Consider the following 21340-nt stretch of genomic DNA (forward strand, 5'->3'; position numbering starts at 1 on the left):
GGGGATCTTCCAGAACGCAATGTGCTTAGATTAAACTTTAAATTAGATTCAGATACTGAGAACACTTCATAAATGTAGCAGGACTATTTTTGTTAAAATATTAAGACCAGGAGAGTGCAGAGGAGCTTCACATGGTATATATAATGATATAAAATTGAAGTAAATCTGTCAGAGTTAAGTTTTTTGCTGACCACTTGCACATGGGTCTGTATGTACCTGACTGAGTGACTGAGTAACTATACTTTCAGAGCCGCACAGGGCTGCGTCAATGGGGGAGTAGTGACATCTAATGGAGCCTGGTGGATCTCTGCTGACACCATGCTCTGTTGATAGCGCTGTGGATATTGTTCAGGGGGAGTAGGTGGAGCTATTCCTCTCCCCTAACCTTGCAAAGCAGATGTATTTTCCAAACTCTGTCTCTGTCGTCAGGCAAATCCATCTTGACAAGTTCAGGTCCATAACATTTGTGCTGAACAAACACTGTTCGGACCAATCAGCATTAATTGATGATAACGAGGCGGTAGTTACAGGCAGGTTTGGTTGTACTCAACACCATTTGCTATGGCTGCCCCCAGTGCAGTGATTGACTCAGATATACCTCTAGAATAACGTCAATTTTACCTGAACTTGACCATGTTTCTGCATGAAATAAACAATAAAAACAACTATAAAAGCTTTTCATAATGAGAAGATGATTTAGCTCTTCTGCCGACCTGCTTCGGCATGAGTCTGTTACGAGTTACAGGGGGAAAGGGTCAGTTGTTGTTAGCACAGACTCAGCCACAGCGGCAGACTTGTCTGAACTGGACAACATTTACTTATTAAAACAAGGGCAGAGAGCAACACTGAGAGCTTTTCATGATGAGAAGGAGGGTTTTACTCTTCTCCTGGTCTGCTCCGGCATGATTAGCGTAATACAGCTGGGGTTTGCCGGCGAATCCAATGGCTGCTGCTACAGTAGCTATTAGCTCGGATGTAGCTGTTGGAAAGCAGCAGTTAATCGGAACTGGACCACAGGCAAGGAGCTTGACCTTGGCATCAATTTTATTCATCAGGAAGCTTCAACATGAGCAACCTACGGCAGCGGTAGCCTGCTAGCTCTAGCATGTGTAAAAACATTGCTCCTGTCACCTTCTGAGAATCTTTTGAAAAGTCCTGCCCTTCTCAAACACTTTCTATGGGAGCTTTCCCAGATGAATGTGAAATACATTCATGCAATGGATATCTGAGGTTACCCCTCCCCTGTCCGGCATTTCAACAGGCATCCCAGAGAGTTGTGGTCAGCCATATACTAGGTTTTAACCTAGTCTTGTTTACATACAATTCATTAAATTAATATAGTCACACTAATAATATTTTGCAGTTATTAAAGTTGAGCGGCTGTGGTTAACGGGTGATTGTACCATGTAAGAAATTGAAAGACTTTAGTAAAACAGTTAAAAGGTGGGAAAATATTATCTTGAAAATCCTGAAAACTGTAGTAAACTGAATCTTTAAATCAGTCCAAATAGAGAAAACAAGGGTAGTTTTTTCTTCAATTAACATTTTCTTTTCCTGTTAAGGAGTGAGATAGCTCAGATATTTCATTTTTATTGAAGTTAGAGGTGGTTAAATGAGGATGTCTGAGAACGTTCTCCTTGAGGTACAAATTTTGTGTTTTAGTCAATCATTCTGAGTCTTGTGGACTGCAAATTCCTCTCAGTTTTGCTTTGTCATCCTTGGGAGTTTAGAAGGAGAGGTCACCTTTAAAGCCTCTACGTACCACCTATTTACACTTAACAAACCCACACGTAATATATAAAAACCTCATTATCAAACTCTTAACTGAAAATGATATAGATATTTTTTTAACTTTGATATTTTTAAAGCAATAAAATGAATCACGAGTCCTTTCATCCTCCTCATCAATGATAGAAATCCAAAGCAGTGTGTGAAAAACAGCATGCATTTAGTTTTCAAAGGTTTTAATGTCTGATACTTCACAAACTACTCAATAAACATGTTCATGTGGGATTTGAGAGCTTTCAGCCTCTGAGACGCTTTCCAAAGATAGAATGAACTCAGGGATTTCAAAGAGAAGAGCAGACTTACTGGAAGTCCTGGCTGACCAACCACCCCCTGGGTGCCGGTGGGTCCTGCAGGTCCCTGTAGAGAAGAGGGAGAGAAAGATAGACATTCAAATATGATCAGATATACCCTGGGTATGAACAGGCTTGTCAGGATATGATACAAGAAAACATCAAATATGAATACCTGTTTTCAGCAACAATATTTGGGTCTTAAAATTTCTGATGTTTCCTACAATGACTTCAAAATACAGAAATGCACAGTTTAAAACAAACTGTGAAAGAATGATGCTCATTCAAAGTGTTAACACCCTGCAGTGAAGAGGTTTGTGATTGTCTTTAACTGTCCAAGAGAAACGAGAACTGACAATCATGAAACTCTGTAATAAATTATTCCACATTTTTGGGGCACTGGCACTACAAGCTCAATAAATAACTTCTTCATACTGCCTAAATCGTTCAATAAATAGGTACAAATATGGACAAAAGTATTTGGACACCTGACCATTACACCAACAGGGACTGTAGTGACGTTGTATTCAAATACATCTACTTTAATATGGAGTTGGTCAAACTTTGCAGCTATAACAGCCTCCACTCTTCCTGGTTTTCTGCAAGATTTTAGAGTGTCTCTGAAAATTTGTGCACATTCATTCTACAGAGCATTTATGAGATCAGGCACTGATGTTGGACGAGAAGGCCTAGCTTGTAATCTCTGTTGCAGTTCATCCCAAAGGCGCTCGATGGGGTTGAGGTCAGGGCTCTGTGCTGGACAGTCAAGTTCTTCCACACTGAACTCATCCATCCATGTCTTTATAGTCCTTGCTTTCTGCACTGGCGCACAGTCATGTTGGAATAGAAAAGGGCCCTCCCCAAACTGTTGCAACAAATTGGAAGCATAGCAATTTTCAAAATGTCTTTGTATGATGATCTACTGAGATTACATTCTCCCGGCATCTGCCAAACCCAGACTCGCCCATCCGACTGCCAAACATTTGTAGCTCTACAGAGCGCGTTTCCATAGCTCCATAGTCCAGTGTTGACGGGCTTTACACCACTCCATTGGATGCTTGGCATTGGACATGGTGGTATGGAAACGTCCAACAGCACAGTTTTTGTACTTACATTACCACCAGTGGAAGCTCAGAACTCTTCAGCTGTGGAATCAGCAGAACATTAGCAAATTGTACGCACCATGTGTCTTAGCAGTCATTGACCCTGTTCTGTGATTTTACATGGTCTTCCACTCAATAGCTAAGTTTCTGTTGTTCCTAAACGCTTCCACTTTCTAATAATATCCTGTACAGTTGACTGTGGAATATCCAGCAGGGATGAAATTTCACAAACCGTCTTATTGTAAAGATGGCATCCATCACAGTACCACTCTTCAAGTCACTGAGCTCTAGAGAACAACCCATTTTGTATCACAAATGTTTGCAAATGGAGACTGCATGGCTAGGTGCTTGGTTTATACACCTGTTGAAACAGATTTGAGTGCAACAACTTACTTTAATAATCAACAGTTGTGGCCAAATACTTTTGTCCATATAGTATGTTTGTGCATTATTTCACCCACAGCAGCTTTTTCAAAATGTATTTATCCTGACTAAACATGTACTTTTGTCTTTTTTTTTAATAAAGCTTTGGCATATTTTCATACTGCAATCAATTAATATCAGTCTGTATTGATTTAAATGGTTGTGGTAGATGGACTTGAGCTTGTGTGGTACTTATTTGGTTGTCTGACTACTCAAAGCCCTTTATACGTTGCAGGTCACACCTACCCACCCACACCCATTCACCCATTCACCCAAGACTTCTATCACTATTTACAATCCCATTCTTACATCCATTTACATTTACATTACATTTAAGTAACTCTGACACAGCTGTGGGAGCAATTTAAGTGTCCCAAAGATACATCGACATGTGACTGAAGGAGCTGGATCCCAGCCTCCTAATTGAGAGACAACCTACTCTCCCTGCTCAGTCAAAGTCTTTCCAAACATATGGTGTTGACAAATATCAAAATAAAATAATTCAAAAATTATAGCTAAGTTATGAATCACTGTCCATGTTGAGCTGCAAACTCACTGATTCTCCTTTGTCTCCTTTGCTGCCTTTCTGCCCAGGTTCTCCCTGCTCTCCCTGCAGACAGACACAAAAATGATGATTTATCACCACATTACAAACACACAAACACGCAGTCTGCATTTATAAAACACATAAATTTACCTTATCCCCATCGTCTCCCGGAGGTCCTGCGGGGCCCGTCGCCCCAGGCAACCCAACAGGTCCCTGATCTCCATCCTGACCAGCTGGACCGATCGGGCCCTTCTCACCCTGAAACACACATTCAGCAGGTGAGAGTCAGCTTATAGGAAAAATACACAAACATTTAAGAACAATCAACCCCAAAAAGAGTGCAAATACACTTAAAAATGAGTGAAGATGAGAGAAGAAGTGATAGAAAAATTCACAATAAAAGAAATAATCTGGAAAAAATGAAGATGGAGGTAATTACAGGCTCGCCCTTCTCTCCCATTGGTCCAGGTCCTCCAATTGCTCCAGCCCGACCAGGCTGTCCGATGGCACCAGCTGGTCCTGGAGGGCCCCTTTCACCTGACGGCCCCTACAGACACAATTTAATATGATAATACTTGGTGACACCTGTTTTTAAACAGATTTTTCCAGCCTCATAACCTTGATGCATCTGGAAAAACATGTAACATATTGCAGGTAAAACACTTTAAATGTAAACTACATTTAATATAATTACACATAATGACTGTATTAAGCAAAAGAGGTATTCTGAAACTCACTAAAGCTCCTGCGATTCCATTTGGACCTGATCCTCCTTTTAGACCTGGGGGTCCCTGAAAGATTGTGCATTGTTGGCATTATGAAGTTGACATAAATTAAAATACTGGAGTGTGATGTTGATGTACTTAAGTTTGTATTACCATAACTCCTGGAGCTCCTCTGCTGCCTCTGAACCCCTTAAGTCCTGTAGGACCGCTCTTTCCTGATGTCCCCGGTAATCCTGGATCACCCTGAGAAACAAATAGAATATTTTTTTTACCATAACACAATCAATGACATTTTGCAGTGCAGTTCTTAACTATCAGTAGTGTTTTAGGCTTGGATTTCTCACTTGGAAGCATCTTAAGATTACTGCCCTGACAAAGTAACTTCACCAAATATCTGCCACTTGGCACATGCTGGTGGTATTACCCACATGTGGCCTACTGTACATCTGTCTTTGATTGTAACAGTACCCTGATTCTGCCCAGTTTACAGCCAATAATCTGTAACTCTGCAGCCTAATCACAGAAAAAGGGACATGATAATTAGCACAGCTCTTTATTACACTCAGAATCTGACATTAAACTGGGCTAAAGAATACAGTTCAGGCCCAGATGTTGGAAAATGAGAAAAACTGAACAGCTTCTTCAGGGTGTTTATTTTTAGTCGCAAAGCTAATGATCCCCATCAACCCATTAATCCCCATTAATGAGTAACGTTGCATTAAAAAAAACAAATAACTGATTGCTTGGATTGCAGAGCTAACATGCTACATTGTTCATGATTACAAAAAAGTAACCTGAGCACTGCTGCTATGACTTGGTTTTGTTTCCTCCTAGTTTGGTTTAAATTTTTCTCCACCCTGGCACACACAAGATTTTTCATTGCCATGGCTGGGTTTGTTGTGCTTCCTCCTTCAATCAGCTTGTTCTCTGATTGGCTATCGTCCACATAGTGCATGCTCAGCTGTCTTTGACCTTTCCCCCAAACAACAGCTCTTGTGATCATACAATATCAAGAACCATTAGATAATTTGAACCTTTGCTGACTCTGGTCAGAAGAAGGGAATCTGGCCCAAATTTGGCCCAATTATCATGCAGTGTGTACCCCAACTTTAGTGACTCAAAAGGGTGTGAACTTCATTTCCCCTCTGGGATAAATGAGGTAAATAAAGTCTAGATTTGAATCTGAGAGACCCTAAGGACCCACCTTTCCTCCTTCCTTCCCAGCAGGTCCAGGTAAACCGTGCTCTCCAGGTACTCCTGGTGCTCCTGGATGACCTCTGTCTCCTGTTGGACCAGGTTCACCTGATTTACCCTGAAATACAAAGTTTTAATCAACTCAGTTACACAGATACAAACCTGAAGCTCAGGCAGGAGAATTATCACCTAATTTAAACTATTAGGATTGTCATAGTACCAGAAATATATGCTCTTATATGATACGAGTGAAAAACAAACAACACTGATGCAAGTCTAGCTAATTTAATGATTAAAACAAATCTTGTTTTTATCCCCAAAACACGTAAGCAAACTTCTGCCTGCACACTCTCTAAATTGCACAAACACATACAGAAAAATTGCAGGTGTCAGAAAGTCTTGCATATTTCAACAACTGTTCAAGTTATTTATGATATTGATCTCACCTGAGGCCCCACAACACCTGAGGGTCCTGGAGGGCCCGTCTTCCCTTGGAATCCCTGAAATCACAGCATAGGGAAGGCAGGAAATATATGATAGTATTTTGTACATGTGGGTGGGTTTAAGCTGTTTTTTCACTGTAAAAGTGCAGCAGCTGATGACTTCTTGTGACCTCTCATGAAACTTTAACCCACTCACCGGCTCTCCTCTCTGACCTGGGTGACCTGGAAGCCCGTCCTTCCCAGCAGGACCCTACAAACACAAACACAGATCAGCCCACACAGAAAAACACAAATATATTAACACACAGATACTCATTAGGAAGAAATGACCTCTAAAGTTTAAGTGTTATCATTAAAAATCCAGGTTAAGGGCCAGATGGATGTTCTAGCTGATCTTAGGTACCTTTTTTTACATTTTCCTATGTTGCATTTCTTAGAGGAGCTGTCAAATATTCAAGTAAGTCTGCAGGAGCTGTCCCCTGCAGACAACATGAGGTGATTCAAAGCAGTATGTGACCAGGATTTCACTCACATGCATCTCAATCAACAGAATTGTTATCAGAAAACATATAAATGAAAATCTTGAAAGCTTTATCACAATGCTGGCACCATCAGGTGTGCTACAATAAAAGCCACCATTGTGCAGGCCATGATACTGAGTATTAGCTGGAATTGGAAGGATTTTATCTGTAACTCAAGCTTTATTGTTCTTTTTAAGACCCTGTAAAGTTAAATCCAAAATTTGTGTCTGAACACACTAGACATGTTGGAATATGGTTGCGGTAAACACGTGAAAACACTGAGATCTTCATGTGAATGAATTTTGGACTTAGACTGTTAGAAAGTTTTTCACCTCTTTCCTAGGTGGGTTTAATTTGGGCGGGGCAAACAACTGGACCAGTGATGTCACGAACCCACACTAGGGAATGGACCCCTCTAACACTAAGATATAAAAAGACTGAGCAGTTCATCTCAGTACAGTCTGTTGTTAGCTGATGTCACTGTCTTTATTGAAAGTTAACAGCCAGTTAAATACTGTTTTTTTTTGTTCACTGTGATGTTTAATTTGCCAAATATATCAGCCACAGTGGCCTATGGATGATTTAAAGCATCATAACAGAGATTCGAGCCAGAAAACTGACTTTGTCTCTTCTCTGACACAGAGCCAGGCAGCTACGCTCTGATCACAAGGTCAACGTAAGGTCAAGGGGCGTACTAATAGCATTTTTAAAAATTGAGAGGACTGTATTTCTCCCAAGTGAGCGTGGCTTCAGCTCATTCAACAGACACGCTCACACCATCCTGGAGCATTTTTTACTGCCTCATTTTTCATGATTTAAAGCTTAATTTTATAAACTTATAAATGTTTTATTTGACTGAAATTTGACCTGGAAGTCATAACACAGTGACCTGCCATACAACAAACCTAAATACAGATTTATTTTCACTTTTTTAAATGTAGTATGTCAATAAAGATCCAGGGTGTTCTGGTCAAGCTTTGCTCAAATGTCCACTTATACTCTAGAATGAAGGGATAAAATGTCAGAGGCTGCAGGTCAAGGGTCAAAGTAACTGGGCTTTATATCCTTGCCTTGCTTTTGAACATGATATCTCAAGAACACTTTAAAGGATTTTATTTTAATTTTGCACAAATATCCACTCGACTCAAGGATAAACTGATTAAATTTTGGAGGTCAAAGGTCAAAGCCCTTCTTCAGGACTCACCACTATACTATAGTCTTTAGATTGTACACCTTGTGGAGGCATGTAACCACCAGATGGTAGTTTAAGATTTAAGATTCAGTTTTTAATGTCATAGTCTATGGATGACTAATCCTGTTCTTGTGCTTTCTCTGCATTAAGACTTCAGACTGACTTTGATTTTGTTTTGTTTTTTCTTGTTTTGTCTTCATTCAGAATCACACAGAATTACAGATGAGTTTACAGCCATTATTAATGAAAAAACTTCCACAGTGTTTCATCTTTGAATGTTTTTCTGTGTGAATACAAAACAGAATAAAAATCAGATGATGGAGTTATTTTTCTCATCAAAAAGCAAATGGAGATGCACTTTAAAGTCTTAACAAGTGTTTAAAACTAAAAAAGATCTAAATAAAATATGGGCATCTTGGGGAAGTATGACTACCACTCAGTGGCACAGCCAGCTATAGTCCTGCAAGTCTGTGCGTGCATTTTATTAACAGCAGTATCATTTTTTTTCTATGAAAACTGAACTGTGACAGCAGCAGACACTGTGTTTTATTCTTTTTCTTCTCTTCTATTCTTGAGTTGCAGTCTTTGGCTGTGTCCACTCATCAATATCATGATTTTAAAAAGTTAGCTTTCTTAACTCTTTCTAAGATTATGTTTTAGGGCTTTTCGCCTTTATATTTTTAGGACAGCTGAAAGGAAACAGGAAATATGGGGAGAGGGAGTAGGGGAAGACATGCACCAAATGACACAGAGACTTTGAAATGATCCAGTACCAGTACTTTGGGGACTCCATCCTCTCTAGCCTGATTTACGAATTGAGCCAAACTGGCACCCATAGCTTGATTACTAAAGTGTATTGTGTCTGCTGGTGAGAATTTTGGAATCATAGACACAAGAAAACCTATTTTTAGGCCTTTGGAAACCAAAGGAACTATATGGTGAGGCTTGTGGCAAGTACAATCCCAGCACAGTCTACTAATGTTAGTACTGCTCATACCTGTATTGCAGCAGCAAGCAAAAGCATGATGAAGTCTGGAAGCAATCTAAGATTGCAGATTTCCTCAGCAGTGTGTTTTTTACAAAGCCCAGAAGAATTAATTATTTTCCCCACACAGCAGAAATATCCATGGTATGAGCTACCTTGGCTTCTCTGACACTGGCTTTGTAGAGGGTGACAGGTAAGGCTGGGCAGTTAATTGAAATTTAGATTGAATCTCAATATATCCTTTCAAATCACAGAGAGCACAATATTTCTTTCATCTGAAATGTTTATTAAATTCCAGATTAATGCATTTTTTTGCAGTAGATGTTATTTTTGTATGTTTTTCTTAATTAAAATGAGAATTACATAAAAAGATCATTCCCTTCAATACAACAATTCACATCCAATTTGCAATTAAAGTAAGAATAATCACAGATATTTTTCAAAATCATTCAATCTAATATTTTGTTGATTACAATATAGAATGTGTTATCACTTGCATTAGTTGAAAAATACATAAGAAAATGTGTGTTTGTGTGTGTGTGTGTGAGGGGGGTGCAAATGGATTATCTTTCAAAAAATGTTCAGCCCTAGTTGCATGCTTAGATTGATATCTAACTCTGTTGAATATGTTTAAGGTTAGTCAGGCTCAATATTGACTTTTACCTCATGTTCCCCTGAAATAACTTCGGTAGTATTTAATCTGGGATGCATAGATACTGATACCGGTATCAGGTTTCTGTGCTGATAACAAGTAAGTAGTAATACTCATTAAACATAGCAGATTCTGTACTCTGTTAAAGCATCATTTGAGTCTCTCGGCATGTGAGCATGAAGTCAAAGTTGGAGCTACATCTGCAGTTTGATATTTTAACATAAATGAAGATGACAAGAGAAGTTATGAAAAACACCTAAAGAAAATAAACTTTCAAATAATTGTAATATGTATAATAATATTTGTATTCTGTATCAGTGAGTACCCAAATGTCAGCAATTACACTCATATTCGGGCTAGAAAAATGCAGTATTGGTGCATTTCTAAATATAATATTCAATACATTGTACCTAATATTGGTGAGTTATTTTTAAAAGGCCAGTTGTCTGGCTAGTTGTTGTTAATCTGACTTTTAGAGTTGTCTGGCTAGTGTCAACGCTCTGACTCTCTGTCTCACTCTGTCACTGTGATCCTGGGTGTAAGAGCCTAGATGATAAAAGTGTCCTGTACCTTAAGGGGTCTTAAGCGTACTATGAAAAATAATCCTGGTGACACCACTGTTTCTACTTTTCCCAAAGTTCTTAAAAATCATTGTCCTGAAGCCTAAGCAACAAGGGGATTCATTTTATCATAAAGAAATCATAAATTATAGCATGTTTCCTTTTACAATTTTGTTCATTGAGGGCGGTATTTTCTATTTTTACCACTTGAAATTCTACATCTAATCTTGAATTAATTGCAGGACTAGAGACTGGCCTGTAAGCACTTAAAATGTTTGGATTTTTTCTTGCCTTAACTTTAAAAAAGAGCAATTAAAGCAGGATTTACATGTATACTTGGCAACCTAATTACCCTCTTCTGTACAGGTGAGCAGAGAAAGGTGCAACATTGTTTACAGTTGAAAAAAATCTTAGCTGAACAATTGTTTTGTGTACAGTTATACTGTGTTAAGAAACGTGTTTTATCTCCAAGATTAATTTTCAGGCTTCTATGCTGGTTTTAGTCTACAGGAGAGTGGCTAGAGTAGGAAACCAAAGAGAGAGAGCTGGGAATGTTGTGGAAATGGAGCCACATGCTGGATTTGAACCTGGGTCTCCTGTGCCAAGGACAAAAGCCTTTTTACATGTAGGCATGGAGATGAGAATAGTCAAATTTGGGATTATTTGCTTGCCCTTGAAGAGCTTTAGTATTTGTTTGAGTGGAGAAGTGCAATCAGTCTTTATCCTGACATGTAGATGACAAAAAAAAACCTCACCGTTCCTCCTTTAGGTCCTGGCTCTCCGTTCCTTCCTTGCGGCCCTGAGGGTCCCTAAAGAAACATATTCAGGCCATCAAATGGCTGATCAATCAACTAATTAATAACATGGTATATTTGATGTATTTCTTACTCTCTCTCCAGGAGATCCTGGGGGTCCATCATTTCCTGAAGAGCCCTGTGAAATCAGGGAAGAACATGAAGGCAGTGATGGAGTAACAAGCAGCTAAAAACTTACAGACAAACGACTGGATGTTTTCATTGGCTGAGAGGAAAGACAGCTGACCTTTTCTCCTGGTTTCCCCGTAGGCCCTCTTGCTCCTCTGGCACCCCGTGCACCCTGTCGCAGAAGAATCATAAATGAGAGCAAACACAGGACATCCATCAAATTATACAGATGTAGGACGGAAAATCTCAATCCATCGTTCAGTTTAGCCTGAAGAGACTCACTCTACAGACTTATGAGGTTGGTGGGTCAGCAAACAGGCATGTCTCTGTGATCAGCAGCACTCTGGTTAGTAGACGGGCTGCATTACAAGGATAACATTTACAGCTATAGTCAGGGGTAAAAAGGGGAACTTGTTAAAATAGTTGCCTGAGGAAACACCCAACACACACCGAGCAACATGAACACAACAACCTAAAAGTTTATTATTCAATAAGGTATCAACCAATCTTTGTTTGTATAGCACCAATTCATAACCAAAGTTTTCAAGATGCTTTACAAATGAGAGTCAACCAAAACTCTCAAATCCTGGGTTTAAAAAATAAACAAAGAGCTGAAATATGCTAATCAAAACTAAAACTATATCAAGGTATTTAAACAACAGCAACCTCTGTCAGATTTTAGATTGGGTGCCTTGCCCAAATTAAGCCTAGTCAGAAAAAATTTAGGATTTCACTTTACAGGGACTTTAACTTGGGCAGTGTGTCAATTGTTTGGCTGAGTGAGCTCAAAAGGCTGGAATTAGCACTTGGTCTTTTGTAATTATGGCTACTGTTATTTATTTTTTAGTTGTTAGAAGAATTTGTGTGCAGAAGCCTAAGTGCAAAGAGGTTTCTCCATATCCTCTCATTTTTATGCATAATTAGATAATGATGCATCCTCATGAAGAATCCCACAGGTCTTAAGTACGGAGTTTCAGTATAATGGACATTATACTTGAATACCTAGTAAATGTATATTTAAAGGCTTCATATGCATGTAAGAGTTTGTTGTTCTCAGTTCTGTGTTCACACTGATTCCACTGCATGGGAGACATATGATGGCCCTGCCCACAGAGGTGGTTTCTGTTACCCCATTTAGGCAATGTGTTTACATGGATTTATATCTGTATTGGGCAACATATACCTAGTGGTAATGTTTTGTGTGGATGCATTTTAATATGTACTGAAAACAGTTTGACATCTGACTAAGACTGCATACAGAGGTGGTCTGGGATGCCTTCATTTAGATTGGATTCGTTGTGCAGATGTGAGTACTGACACACATTAAAGGCCACTCCAACAAATGACGCAATCTGCTGTTTTCCTCTTGTAAATAGAAAGCGTGGCTTCATGTTTCCCAGCAGCATGGCACCACAAACCTCGTAGCTCATGGCTTATTCAACCCCATTCATTCTCATTGCCAGCTGCTTCATAGCACACAGACCGTGTGGTGGGATACAAAGCCACAGTAAGAAAAACACAGGAATGATATAAGGGCTGTTGTTGGCATAAGAAGTGGGAGTGTGTGTTCTGATATCAGGTCGTCAATAGAGACATATTGTTAATGCATAGTATGGTAAATAAATGCAGCCACTTGATATCTGAATGCCCTAAACGGATCATTGATGCCGAGGGTTCTAACGAGGACCTCTGTTGTGGTCTAAAAATCTGCTCTCATAGTCAGCCATTTAATAATTTAAAATGTTACAAGTACATGTATAGAATAGCCTCAAAGGCAGGGGCTGTTATTCATCTCAGACTTAAATTACTTACAATATTATAGAAGATATAATGATATATTATTAAATAAATGACATTCATGAGTGCTGCATTTAAAAATATCCTAGTTCCTATTCAGTTCTCGACCCACTAAACCAGGGAATAAGTCCAGAAACAGCACTCACATTTGGACCCCTCTGGCCTGCTCCTCCTGGCTGTCCTGCAGGACCCTGGGTACAAAAGAGAGAAGGTTAATGGAAAAAGACTGATTTCACAAGATTACATCATATTGACTTGAAATCCTCGACTTACTTTCTTTCCTTTCTCTCCCCCAGCTCCCAGAACACCAGGAAATCCATCAGAACCCTGAGAAGGAGCAGGATAGTGCACACATGCACTTTGCATAAATCATACACCTACTTTATATGTTAATTGTTCCTTCAGTTAATCAATTATCTGTTAGTTATCCATCATACCTTTGGTCCCTGCCGCCCTGGATACCCTGGCAGCCCAGGAACTCCTAGTTTACCCTGTAAAATACAGGCAATGTTATTCTCAGCTCGTCTTAACTGTTAGTCATAACTAGGGCTGCATGATGCTAAAGTGTGAAAACATTCCATCTAAATAAATGGCATTATATGGGAAAAATGTGGTTTTTAATATTAGTGTAAAATATGAAAACCAATCCAGTTGAATTCACACCCTTTCACTCCATTCACTCCAAATTCACACACTGATGGCAGAGATTGCTATAGAGCAGTGATTTTCAAACACCTAAGATCAAGCCAAAATCTCAAGGCACACCATGTTCATATCCATATCTTTAGTTGATGTTAAATTGTACCACGGCACATGTTCAGATTCACAATGCACACCTCCACCATTTGGGAACAACTAAATTACATAAATACAGTCTAAAATGTATATTTTTGCAGCCTAAATTTTTAACAATACCAGCCTTATTCAGAGTTGCTGATTCAACCAACCTGCTGTAGAAAATCCAAACCTTTTTGTGCCTGATAATAGTAACTTTTATGCAAAATGATCCAAATTACACAGTGTTATCTAAATCATTGATTAAATTCAAAAGTACCAGGGCAAAAATATGTAGAAGTATCTTTGGTTGTAGTGTGGTCCTATTAATCAGGCATGGCTGTATAAATGCCTAAGGCACAACTCAACTTGCCTAAAGACACACCAGTGTGCCTTGCCGCACCATTTGAGAACCACTGCTATCAGCCATTTACATTCTCCGCTGGAGCAAACTGGGGTTAAGTGTCTTGCCAAAGGACACACTGACATGTGACTGGCAGAGCTAGGGATCAAACCAGCAACCTTCTGATTACAGGATGACCAACTCAACCCACTAAGCCATATTTGCCCCTAAAAAGGAACGACTTGCATGTCATTATAAGGAGCCGAAATCCAGTGGACAGTGACTTAAACATAAAAATGATGACTCTTCTAAAAAGGATTGGCACTGTTGCATAAAAAATAAACCAGGTTACTGGCATGTTTGAGTTCTGCTAAGTTTCTCTGTCAAACTGACCCTGTTATGTAACCAGAGACATGCTTTACATTATGTGTGTGTTTTAACCATGTTATCTTAAATGTATCTTAAAGGGGACATATTCTACCCTTTTAAGACAAGTTTATTTTGTTCTCAGAGGTCCCCGAAACATGCCTGTGAAGTTTGCTGCTGAAAAAACACTCCAGTATTGGATTTTTGCATGTCTGAAAAAAAAACCCTCTGTTTCAGGTCTTTTCAGAATGAGTCGTTTCTGTGTCTGTGGCTTTAAATGTTACTGATCTGTCTGACTGCGCCCCTGACCACACCCCTCTCCGGAAATGGTTGTGGCACTCCTGATGTTACAACGTTACAGGTGCTTTTATCCAAAGTTAAGGACCTAGCTGGAATTTGAACCATCAATCTCCCAGACCAAAGTCAGCAGGGTAACCCACTGAGCTATCCAGCATCTCTGATAGCTGATGAGGGGAAGATCAGCACACGAGGGCGGACCTTTGGGCTGGGGGCGGTGCTAACTCCCCACATGACATCATGAGGGGAAAATCTGAGAATAGCTTGTTTCAGCACACATTTTCTGAAATGTGGAGAAAGAGAGGAGGAAAGGGAATGGACTTTTCTGGTACTTGAGCAGACTGTGGACAGGCCAGGGGCACATATTTTTGTTAGAAAAGCCTGATAAAGTGATTTTCCATAATATGTCCCCTTTAACTTTTAAACTACTGTGAAAGCACATCAGATGTGTGAAGAATTTGTTAGCAGGCAGGCAGACTACAGCTCTTGCTTCTCAGAGCAACCACTACCATTTAGTTAGTGAGAAAATAAGTTACAACTCTGATAATTACTAGTTTCAGCCTACAGCCAAAGACTCTTCCTTTAGACTCCTTTGTTACTTGCGGATGGAAACATCCTCACAAGTCTATACATTTACTTATGGTTGTCTTTTTTTAAATGTAACCTAATAGGGTTAAATCACATAGCTACTACTGATTTCTAAACTACTGCCATTCTTTCTCTACCTTGTTTTAGCTCAAATGCAGATGTGGTCATTCTGAATAGAGTGGACTGACGCTGGACTCATCTATCACCATTTGACCTCCTGAGGATTGAGAGCATAATTCTCCCCAACGATTCGCATTTTTTCAAAAGGGGAAAAAAAAAATGACTGCACTCAAGCGCACATGCTGTGGGCTTTCGACAGGCATATCATAGGTTGGATATGGACTTCAACTTAAAAGTCTCCTCATTTGTGCCAGTTTGGCTCAGTTGGTAGAGCATGCACCCATATATACAGATGCTACCATCTTCAATGCACTAGCTTCAGCTTCAAATCTCTACCACATTTCCTGCCTCTTTTCAGCTATCATGACAAAATAAAGGCAAAAAGACCTAGAAATTAATTTTGAAAAGAAAGTGTCTTGTATGACTAGTATATAAAGAGCCTAATAAAGTACCTCTTTCCTGTTTAAGAACACTTTAAGTGAATTAAATCCCAACATAATATGCCTGCATGCAATTGTTCTCGACTAAATCTGTATAAATAATCCATTATTACAACAGTGTATTAGGGCCACTAAAGAAAAAAAACAATAACAAAGAGGATCAGTCAGTTTTCAAGAAAAAAAAAAATCAAGTTCAAAAGGTTGTTAATTTACAAGAAAAAATAATTTTTTGACCTTTTAAAGATGTAAATGAACATGAAACAAAACTTAGAAATTTTGAGATTACAAAGCCAAAAAGTTGAACATTCAACCACTGTTTTCAGTTTGGAAATTTCAAATTTTTCCTGCAAATTTAAACTCTGAAACTGTGAGTTTGAGTTCTTGTAAAAATACAAATGCAATCTCAAACGTTTTGTTTTTTCTTTCCTAAAAATTTGTCTTTGGATTTTTTGCACATAAAAAATAGATTCTCATCATTTGTTATCTTTTAGGTAGGCCCTAATGCATTATGTTTTCAAACATGAGTAAAACAAAATGTATTCATGGCGCGCCAGTAGTCGAGTGGTTAAGGCGCAGGCGACACAGGGTTTGAATCCGGCCCGTGGCACTATTTCCTGCATGTCTCTCCCTGCTCTCTTCCCTGTTTCCAACTCTATCCACTGTCCTATTGAATAAAGGCCAAAAATAAATCTTAAAAAAAGAAAAATATATATATATGTATTCATATCCAATGTTGACAATGTCAGAGCAGAAAGGGTCCCGTGACACCCCCCCCAAGATCTGTGGCGCCCCCCCTCTAGGGGTGTCCGGACCCCAGATTGGGACCACTGCTGTAGAGGACAGGAAGTTTTAAGAGTAATATTCATAATCATGCTAAAAAAAAAAAAAAATCATGACACCTGCCAACTATGGTACCTAAAGGTTTTTAGTCAAGAAAACGAGTTTTTCCCTGTTTTGAGACTCCTTTAAAAGGTCATTATGCTGTTCAATGAACTGTTTAATGCTCTCGTTATTGAGATTTGTGTGCCAGCTGGGATTTGTTTATGTGGTTTCCTTGTCTGCCAGCCTTGTCTGTCACACTGGATTTTAGGTGCCGTTTGATGTGGTTATAGAGATTTATGGTGATAACCTGTGGCGATGCGATGGTGCGAAGGCAATGCTTTCAAATTATCGTCACCAAGCTGGTATGTACCTCTTTTCCCTGCACCAGTGTAACACTCCTCTCACCATCCACACCCTACATTACCTCACTTTGCCATTGTTTTTTTCCCCCTTCAACATACTCCTTCAAATGAACTGTCTGTTGCCTTTCTGCTTGTCCACACATGCCACTGTTAACCCAGAGTGTTACCATAGTAACAGTGACTGACAGCAGGGTGATGTTAATAAGGGAGAGAAATACGAGAGGTAATTGAGTACTTTGGAGGAGTCTAATTAATGGCCTGATTAATGAATTAAACTTGTTATTTCTGTATAATGTGTGAGTGTGACTGATTTAAAAACAAGAGTTGTTGTCAAGCAGAAAAATGTATGTTTAAACCAAGATCCTGATTTATCATGCAGCCCAAGTGATGACAATATTTAGAGATCTCTTAATTAACTTTAATAAGGATTTTACATGCTAATTTAGCAGTGTACCTTTTCTCCAGCAATACCAGGGGGACCAGCATCCCCTTGAGGACCCGTCTGACCTTTTGGCCCCTCAGGTCCATCTTCACCTCGACCACCTGTAGGCCCATTATCTCCAACGTCTCCCTTTGCTCCCATCTCACCTTTGGCCCCTGGGAAACCGTCCTCTCCCTGCACACAGAAAGAGGATGGGTATTACACAAAGAGGACAGTTAGTCTAAGGGCATCTTCACAATAAGCTTGACTTTTCCTGAACATGGTTTCTGCCCCCTCAGCATGTCTGCTTTCACATCAGTACTGTTCTGTGCCTAAGCACATATTTATCTCTGCAGTCCTGTACACTTGGTGGCAGTATGCATGTAGTTTGTTTACCAAGATGAAAGAGAAGATGAAGCAGCAGCAGCGACCACATTCTTCATCAACTGGATGATATCAGTTTATGTTAAATGCTGCAATGGAGTCCATCCTGCTACTGTGGATGTTTTTAATTACGTTTTGAGACGGCAAAACCCCTGCTGCGTGGATACGATTGGTTTTGAGGAGACAATAGATGCTTAGAATTGCCTTAAAAACTCAAATTGCTGATGAGTATCTCATACTCAGGGACAGCTGCACTCATGTCCTTTGGTGCATGCCAGGGACCGCCTGGCATGCTCCAATGACCAATGATAATCTGGGGTATTATGATCATTTCAGACAAAAACATCCTGAATTAATAAAGATTTAAAAACTTTTCTGTCTTACCTTTTCACCTTTGCTCCCCTTCAGTCCTCTGATTCCATCTGCTCCCTTTCAAACAGGAAAACAAAGTAAAGGTAAACAAGAAAACAGAACACACCTGATATCATATAAAAAGTTCTCAGAATCCCTCTCAACGTGGCAAACATTAAAGTTTTACTTTCTGAAAATCCTGTCAGTTTTTATAACATGGAAATAAAATAATGCAGCCTAATTTTAGACATTTATTTTACTTTGTTGATTCATTGATTGAGATTTTTATTTAACCAATAATGGACCATAAAAACAATTAGCCAACCTTTCACCCACCTTGAATCAGAGAAACATTGATTAGCTACACTAAATTTTTAAAATTTAATAAATTTGCTTTTCTCAAACATGGTGGTGTAGTGGTGCCTAGAGAAGCGGGTATACTCGTAATTGTTGGATTTTTTTCTTATATCCAATATGCTGAAATTTTCTAAATAAACTTAGACGATGATAACATTCAAATGTAGTTCAGGCCCAAAACTAAAGTCCTTAAAACACACAATTCAAAGTCTGAGGATGAACAAATGAACAAATTCAAACCCTTTAAGACCTGTGGGACCAATGCATTTGTATTTTTAACCACAGGTAGAATTGCAACCAAATGAGACAGAGCAATCTTTTTGCATATAAAACCAGAGGAGTAACACTAACATATCACAAATTTTATGTGTCCCAGAGTACTGTTTCCCTCCCCAAATATCCTTCCTTCTTTTGCAGAAATGTAGTAAAAAGCACACATCAAAAACAATATACTGTGATATAATCCGGGCCGCTGCCTTTCACAGCACTTTCTACTTTAAGTGTACGTGATGACGTATGATGACGTTTTGTCTGTACGAACCTATCGGGTTGTTTTCTTGCAGGTCACGAGACGCACTTGTTAATCTTTTAACAAGGTTCTCTGCAAACATATGTATGCTCTAAAGTATCTGACATACTTAGAGACTTGATTGCATTACTGTAAACATAGGCAGAAATTTTGTATATCTGCTGCTATGGATATTTGAATTTTGACTATTATCTGCTGGTTAATAAAATCATGCATCCTTACTCTTTATTTATCCCCCACATTTTTCAAAGCCCACTCTGTGCTACAAACAAAGACATCTAGGACCATTTAATATATTTTGTTCAACTAAAATAGGCCTTTGGTGTTCATACATTGTCATTTAACTTTTGCTGCTTCAGGAAATAAGGATCATTATGAATTTATTGGCCAAAAAAAGAACAGATTTTGCCTTCAATAATGAGCCATGCACTATAGGTTAAGATGATATCATATGATTATGCATTTTGAGTTAACTATTTAATTTTCCTCAGCAGTAATCAGGCTTTTTACATGCTTTTAAAAATCCAGTTTAAGACTTTTAAAGCCTGAACTGAGAAAAATTAATACCACTTTTTTAACAAACGGTCAAAAATGAAAGTATGAGGTTTCTTAGTACACCAGACCATAACCAGGCCAGACCATTTTTGATTGAATAAACTGCTTTTGAAATGGCAAATGGTTTGGGACAATTTTGTTTTTGTCAAAAACACCCAACTTCAACGATTTGGCATGGTTATTTTATATTATATGATACTTATTCATTACACATTTTTTTCAGATGTGCTGAGCTGATTCTAAACAGTTTAAAAAGCAGAATAACTATTTTTGTCAGGGAAGAAGGGTGAGCTGCAAGGATTTTAAGTGGGCCACTGGCTGCACAGAACTGGACTGGTTTTTCATGCCAGTATCAAGTTTATTAAATCACAGTGAGTCAGACAAAATCAGAGAGGAGTCTGGAGTCCTCCTCCGGGAAATTTAATCCAACACTGAGTTATGGAGAATATTAATGCAACACTTTGAGAGGGAATAAAATTAAAATCACACAAGGTCGGCTAGAAAACAAAGATTGGATAAGGACATGTCTTACTGAAAGTGGCTGCTAAAATTTAAGACCTGACACTGGTAAAAATCAGACTTTTGAAGATTTTTTAATACCTTAAATTTCAAATGGACAATTTAGGACTGTTAAAAGCTTTTCAAAGCTCTGCAGGGTATTTTGAAGGCCTTTCCAGATTTAGAGTATATGTTTCAGTGCTGCACTGTGTGGCATTGGCTTACTTGTTTCATACTTGTTCCTACAGTACATAGCAAATATATTTCACACAAAAGCAGGCATATGGCGCCTGCATTTCCTACCTTAACTCCTCGTTGTCCAGGGTATCCAACAGGACCCTGCACTCCTACAGGACCCTTGGAATGACAGGGACATTAAAAACCATTTAATATCTTTGTAAATAAACTAATCTATGCTATTTATGTGAGTTTTCTGAGGCAATAAAAACCACCCTAATATCTTAAAGCAGAAAATGATGCTACAGAAAGTAGTCCAGTAAGCACAAAGGCAGAAACACAGGGAAACAGGGAGCCTGGATCATCAGAACGGTTGGCCTAGTTGAAAAAAGTGTAAAGCTGGTTTAAAAAAATGACAATTTTGAGCTTTACTTTAACCAATAACACTTGACTTAGCTAGGATGATTCAAAAGTTCTTCCAGAATTAAAAAACTTTCCTTCCATGGTTGACAAGTTTACTTCTATATCAGTAGTAAAACATGCATCCATTGAAAACATGCAGACAGCGACTCACCGGCAGTCCTTTTTCACCTGGTGTCCCTTCTCTTCCAGGGTGACCCTGTTGAAGTGAGGGCATGTTAACATCCAACCTTTATTTATTTATTAATGTAACATTTATTTGACGTGGACATACAGTAATACAGCTGTGACATTAAATCTAGCACAGGTCCCTGATGCAGTGCTCTGAGTATTTATAGAAAAATATTAATCTGCAGCAGAGGTCCTTGGAGGGCTCTTAGAAGTTTAAGTTAG

The 21340-nt window shown here is 38.9% G+C and overlaps 1 protein-coding gene across 1 annotated transcript in view; it reads right to left on the reverse strand.

Annotated features, from left to right (window-relative positions):
* Positions 1 to 21340, reverse strand: part of col5a3b (collagen, type V, alpha 3b) — a 103041-nt gene that overhangs the window by 16637 nt on the left and 65064 nt on the right. The window contains exons 26-44 of the mRNA XM_041784285.1: positions 21102 to 21146; positions 20654 to 20707; positions 18445 to 18489; positions 17710 to 17871; positions 13581 to 13634; positions 13417 to 13470; positions 13290 to 13334; positions 11465 to 11518; positions 11312 to 11356; positions 11179 to 11232; positions 6710 to 6763; positions 6517 to 6570; positions 6081 to 6188; positions 5030 to 5119; positions 4889 to 4942; positions 4591 to 4698; positions 4302 to 4409; positions 4161 to 4214; positions 2092 to 2145 (exon numbers count right to left, since the gene is read on the reverse strand). Coding sequence (XP_041640219.1) covers positions 2092 to 2145; positions 4161 to 4214; positions 4302 to 4409; positions 4591 to 4698; positions 4889 to 4942; positions 5030 to 5119; positions 6081 to 6188; positions 6517 to 6570; positions 6710 to 6763; positions 11179 to 11232; positions 11312 to 11356; positions 11465 to 11518; positions 13290 to 13334; positions 13417 to 13470; positions 13581 to 13634; positions 17710 to 17871; positions 18445 to 18489; positions 20654 to 20707; positions 21102 to 21146 — 1296 coding nt within the window. The remainder of the gene's footprint in view (positions 1 to 2091; positions 2146 to 4160; positions 4215 to 4301; positions 4410 to 4590; positions 4699 to 4888; positions 4943 to 5029; positions 5120 to 6080; positions 6189 to 6516; positions 6571 to 6709; positions 6764 to 11178; positions 11233 to 11311; positions 11357 to 11464; positions 11519 to 13289; positions 13335 to 13416; positions 13471 to 13580; positions 13635 to 17709; positions 17872 to 18444; positions 18490 to 20653; positions 20708 to 21101; positions 21147 to 21340) is intronic.

This window comes from Cheilinus undulatus, linkage group 4, assembly GCF_018320785.1.
Source record: "Cheilinus undulatus linkage group 4, ASM1832078v1, whole genome shotgun sequence".
Classification (NCBI taxonomy): domain Eukaryota; kingdom Metazoa; phylum Chordata; class Actinopteri; order Labriformes; family Labridae; genus Cheilinus; species Cheilinus undulatus.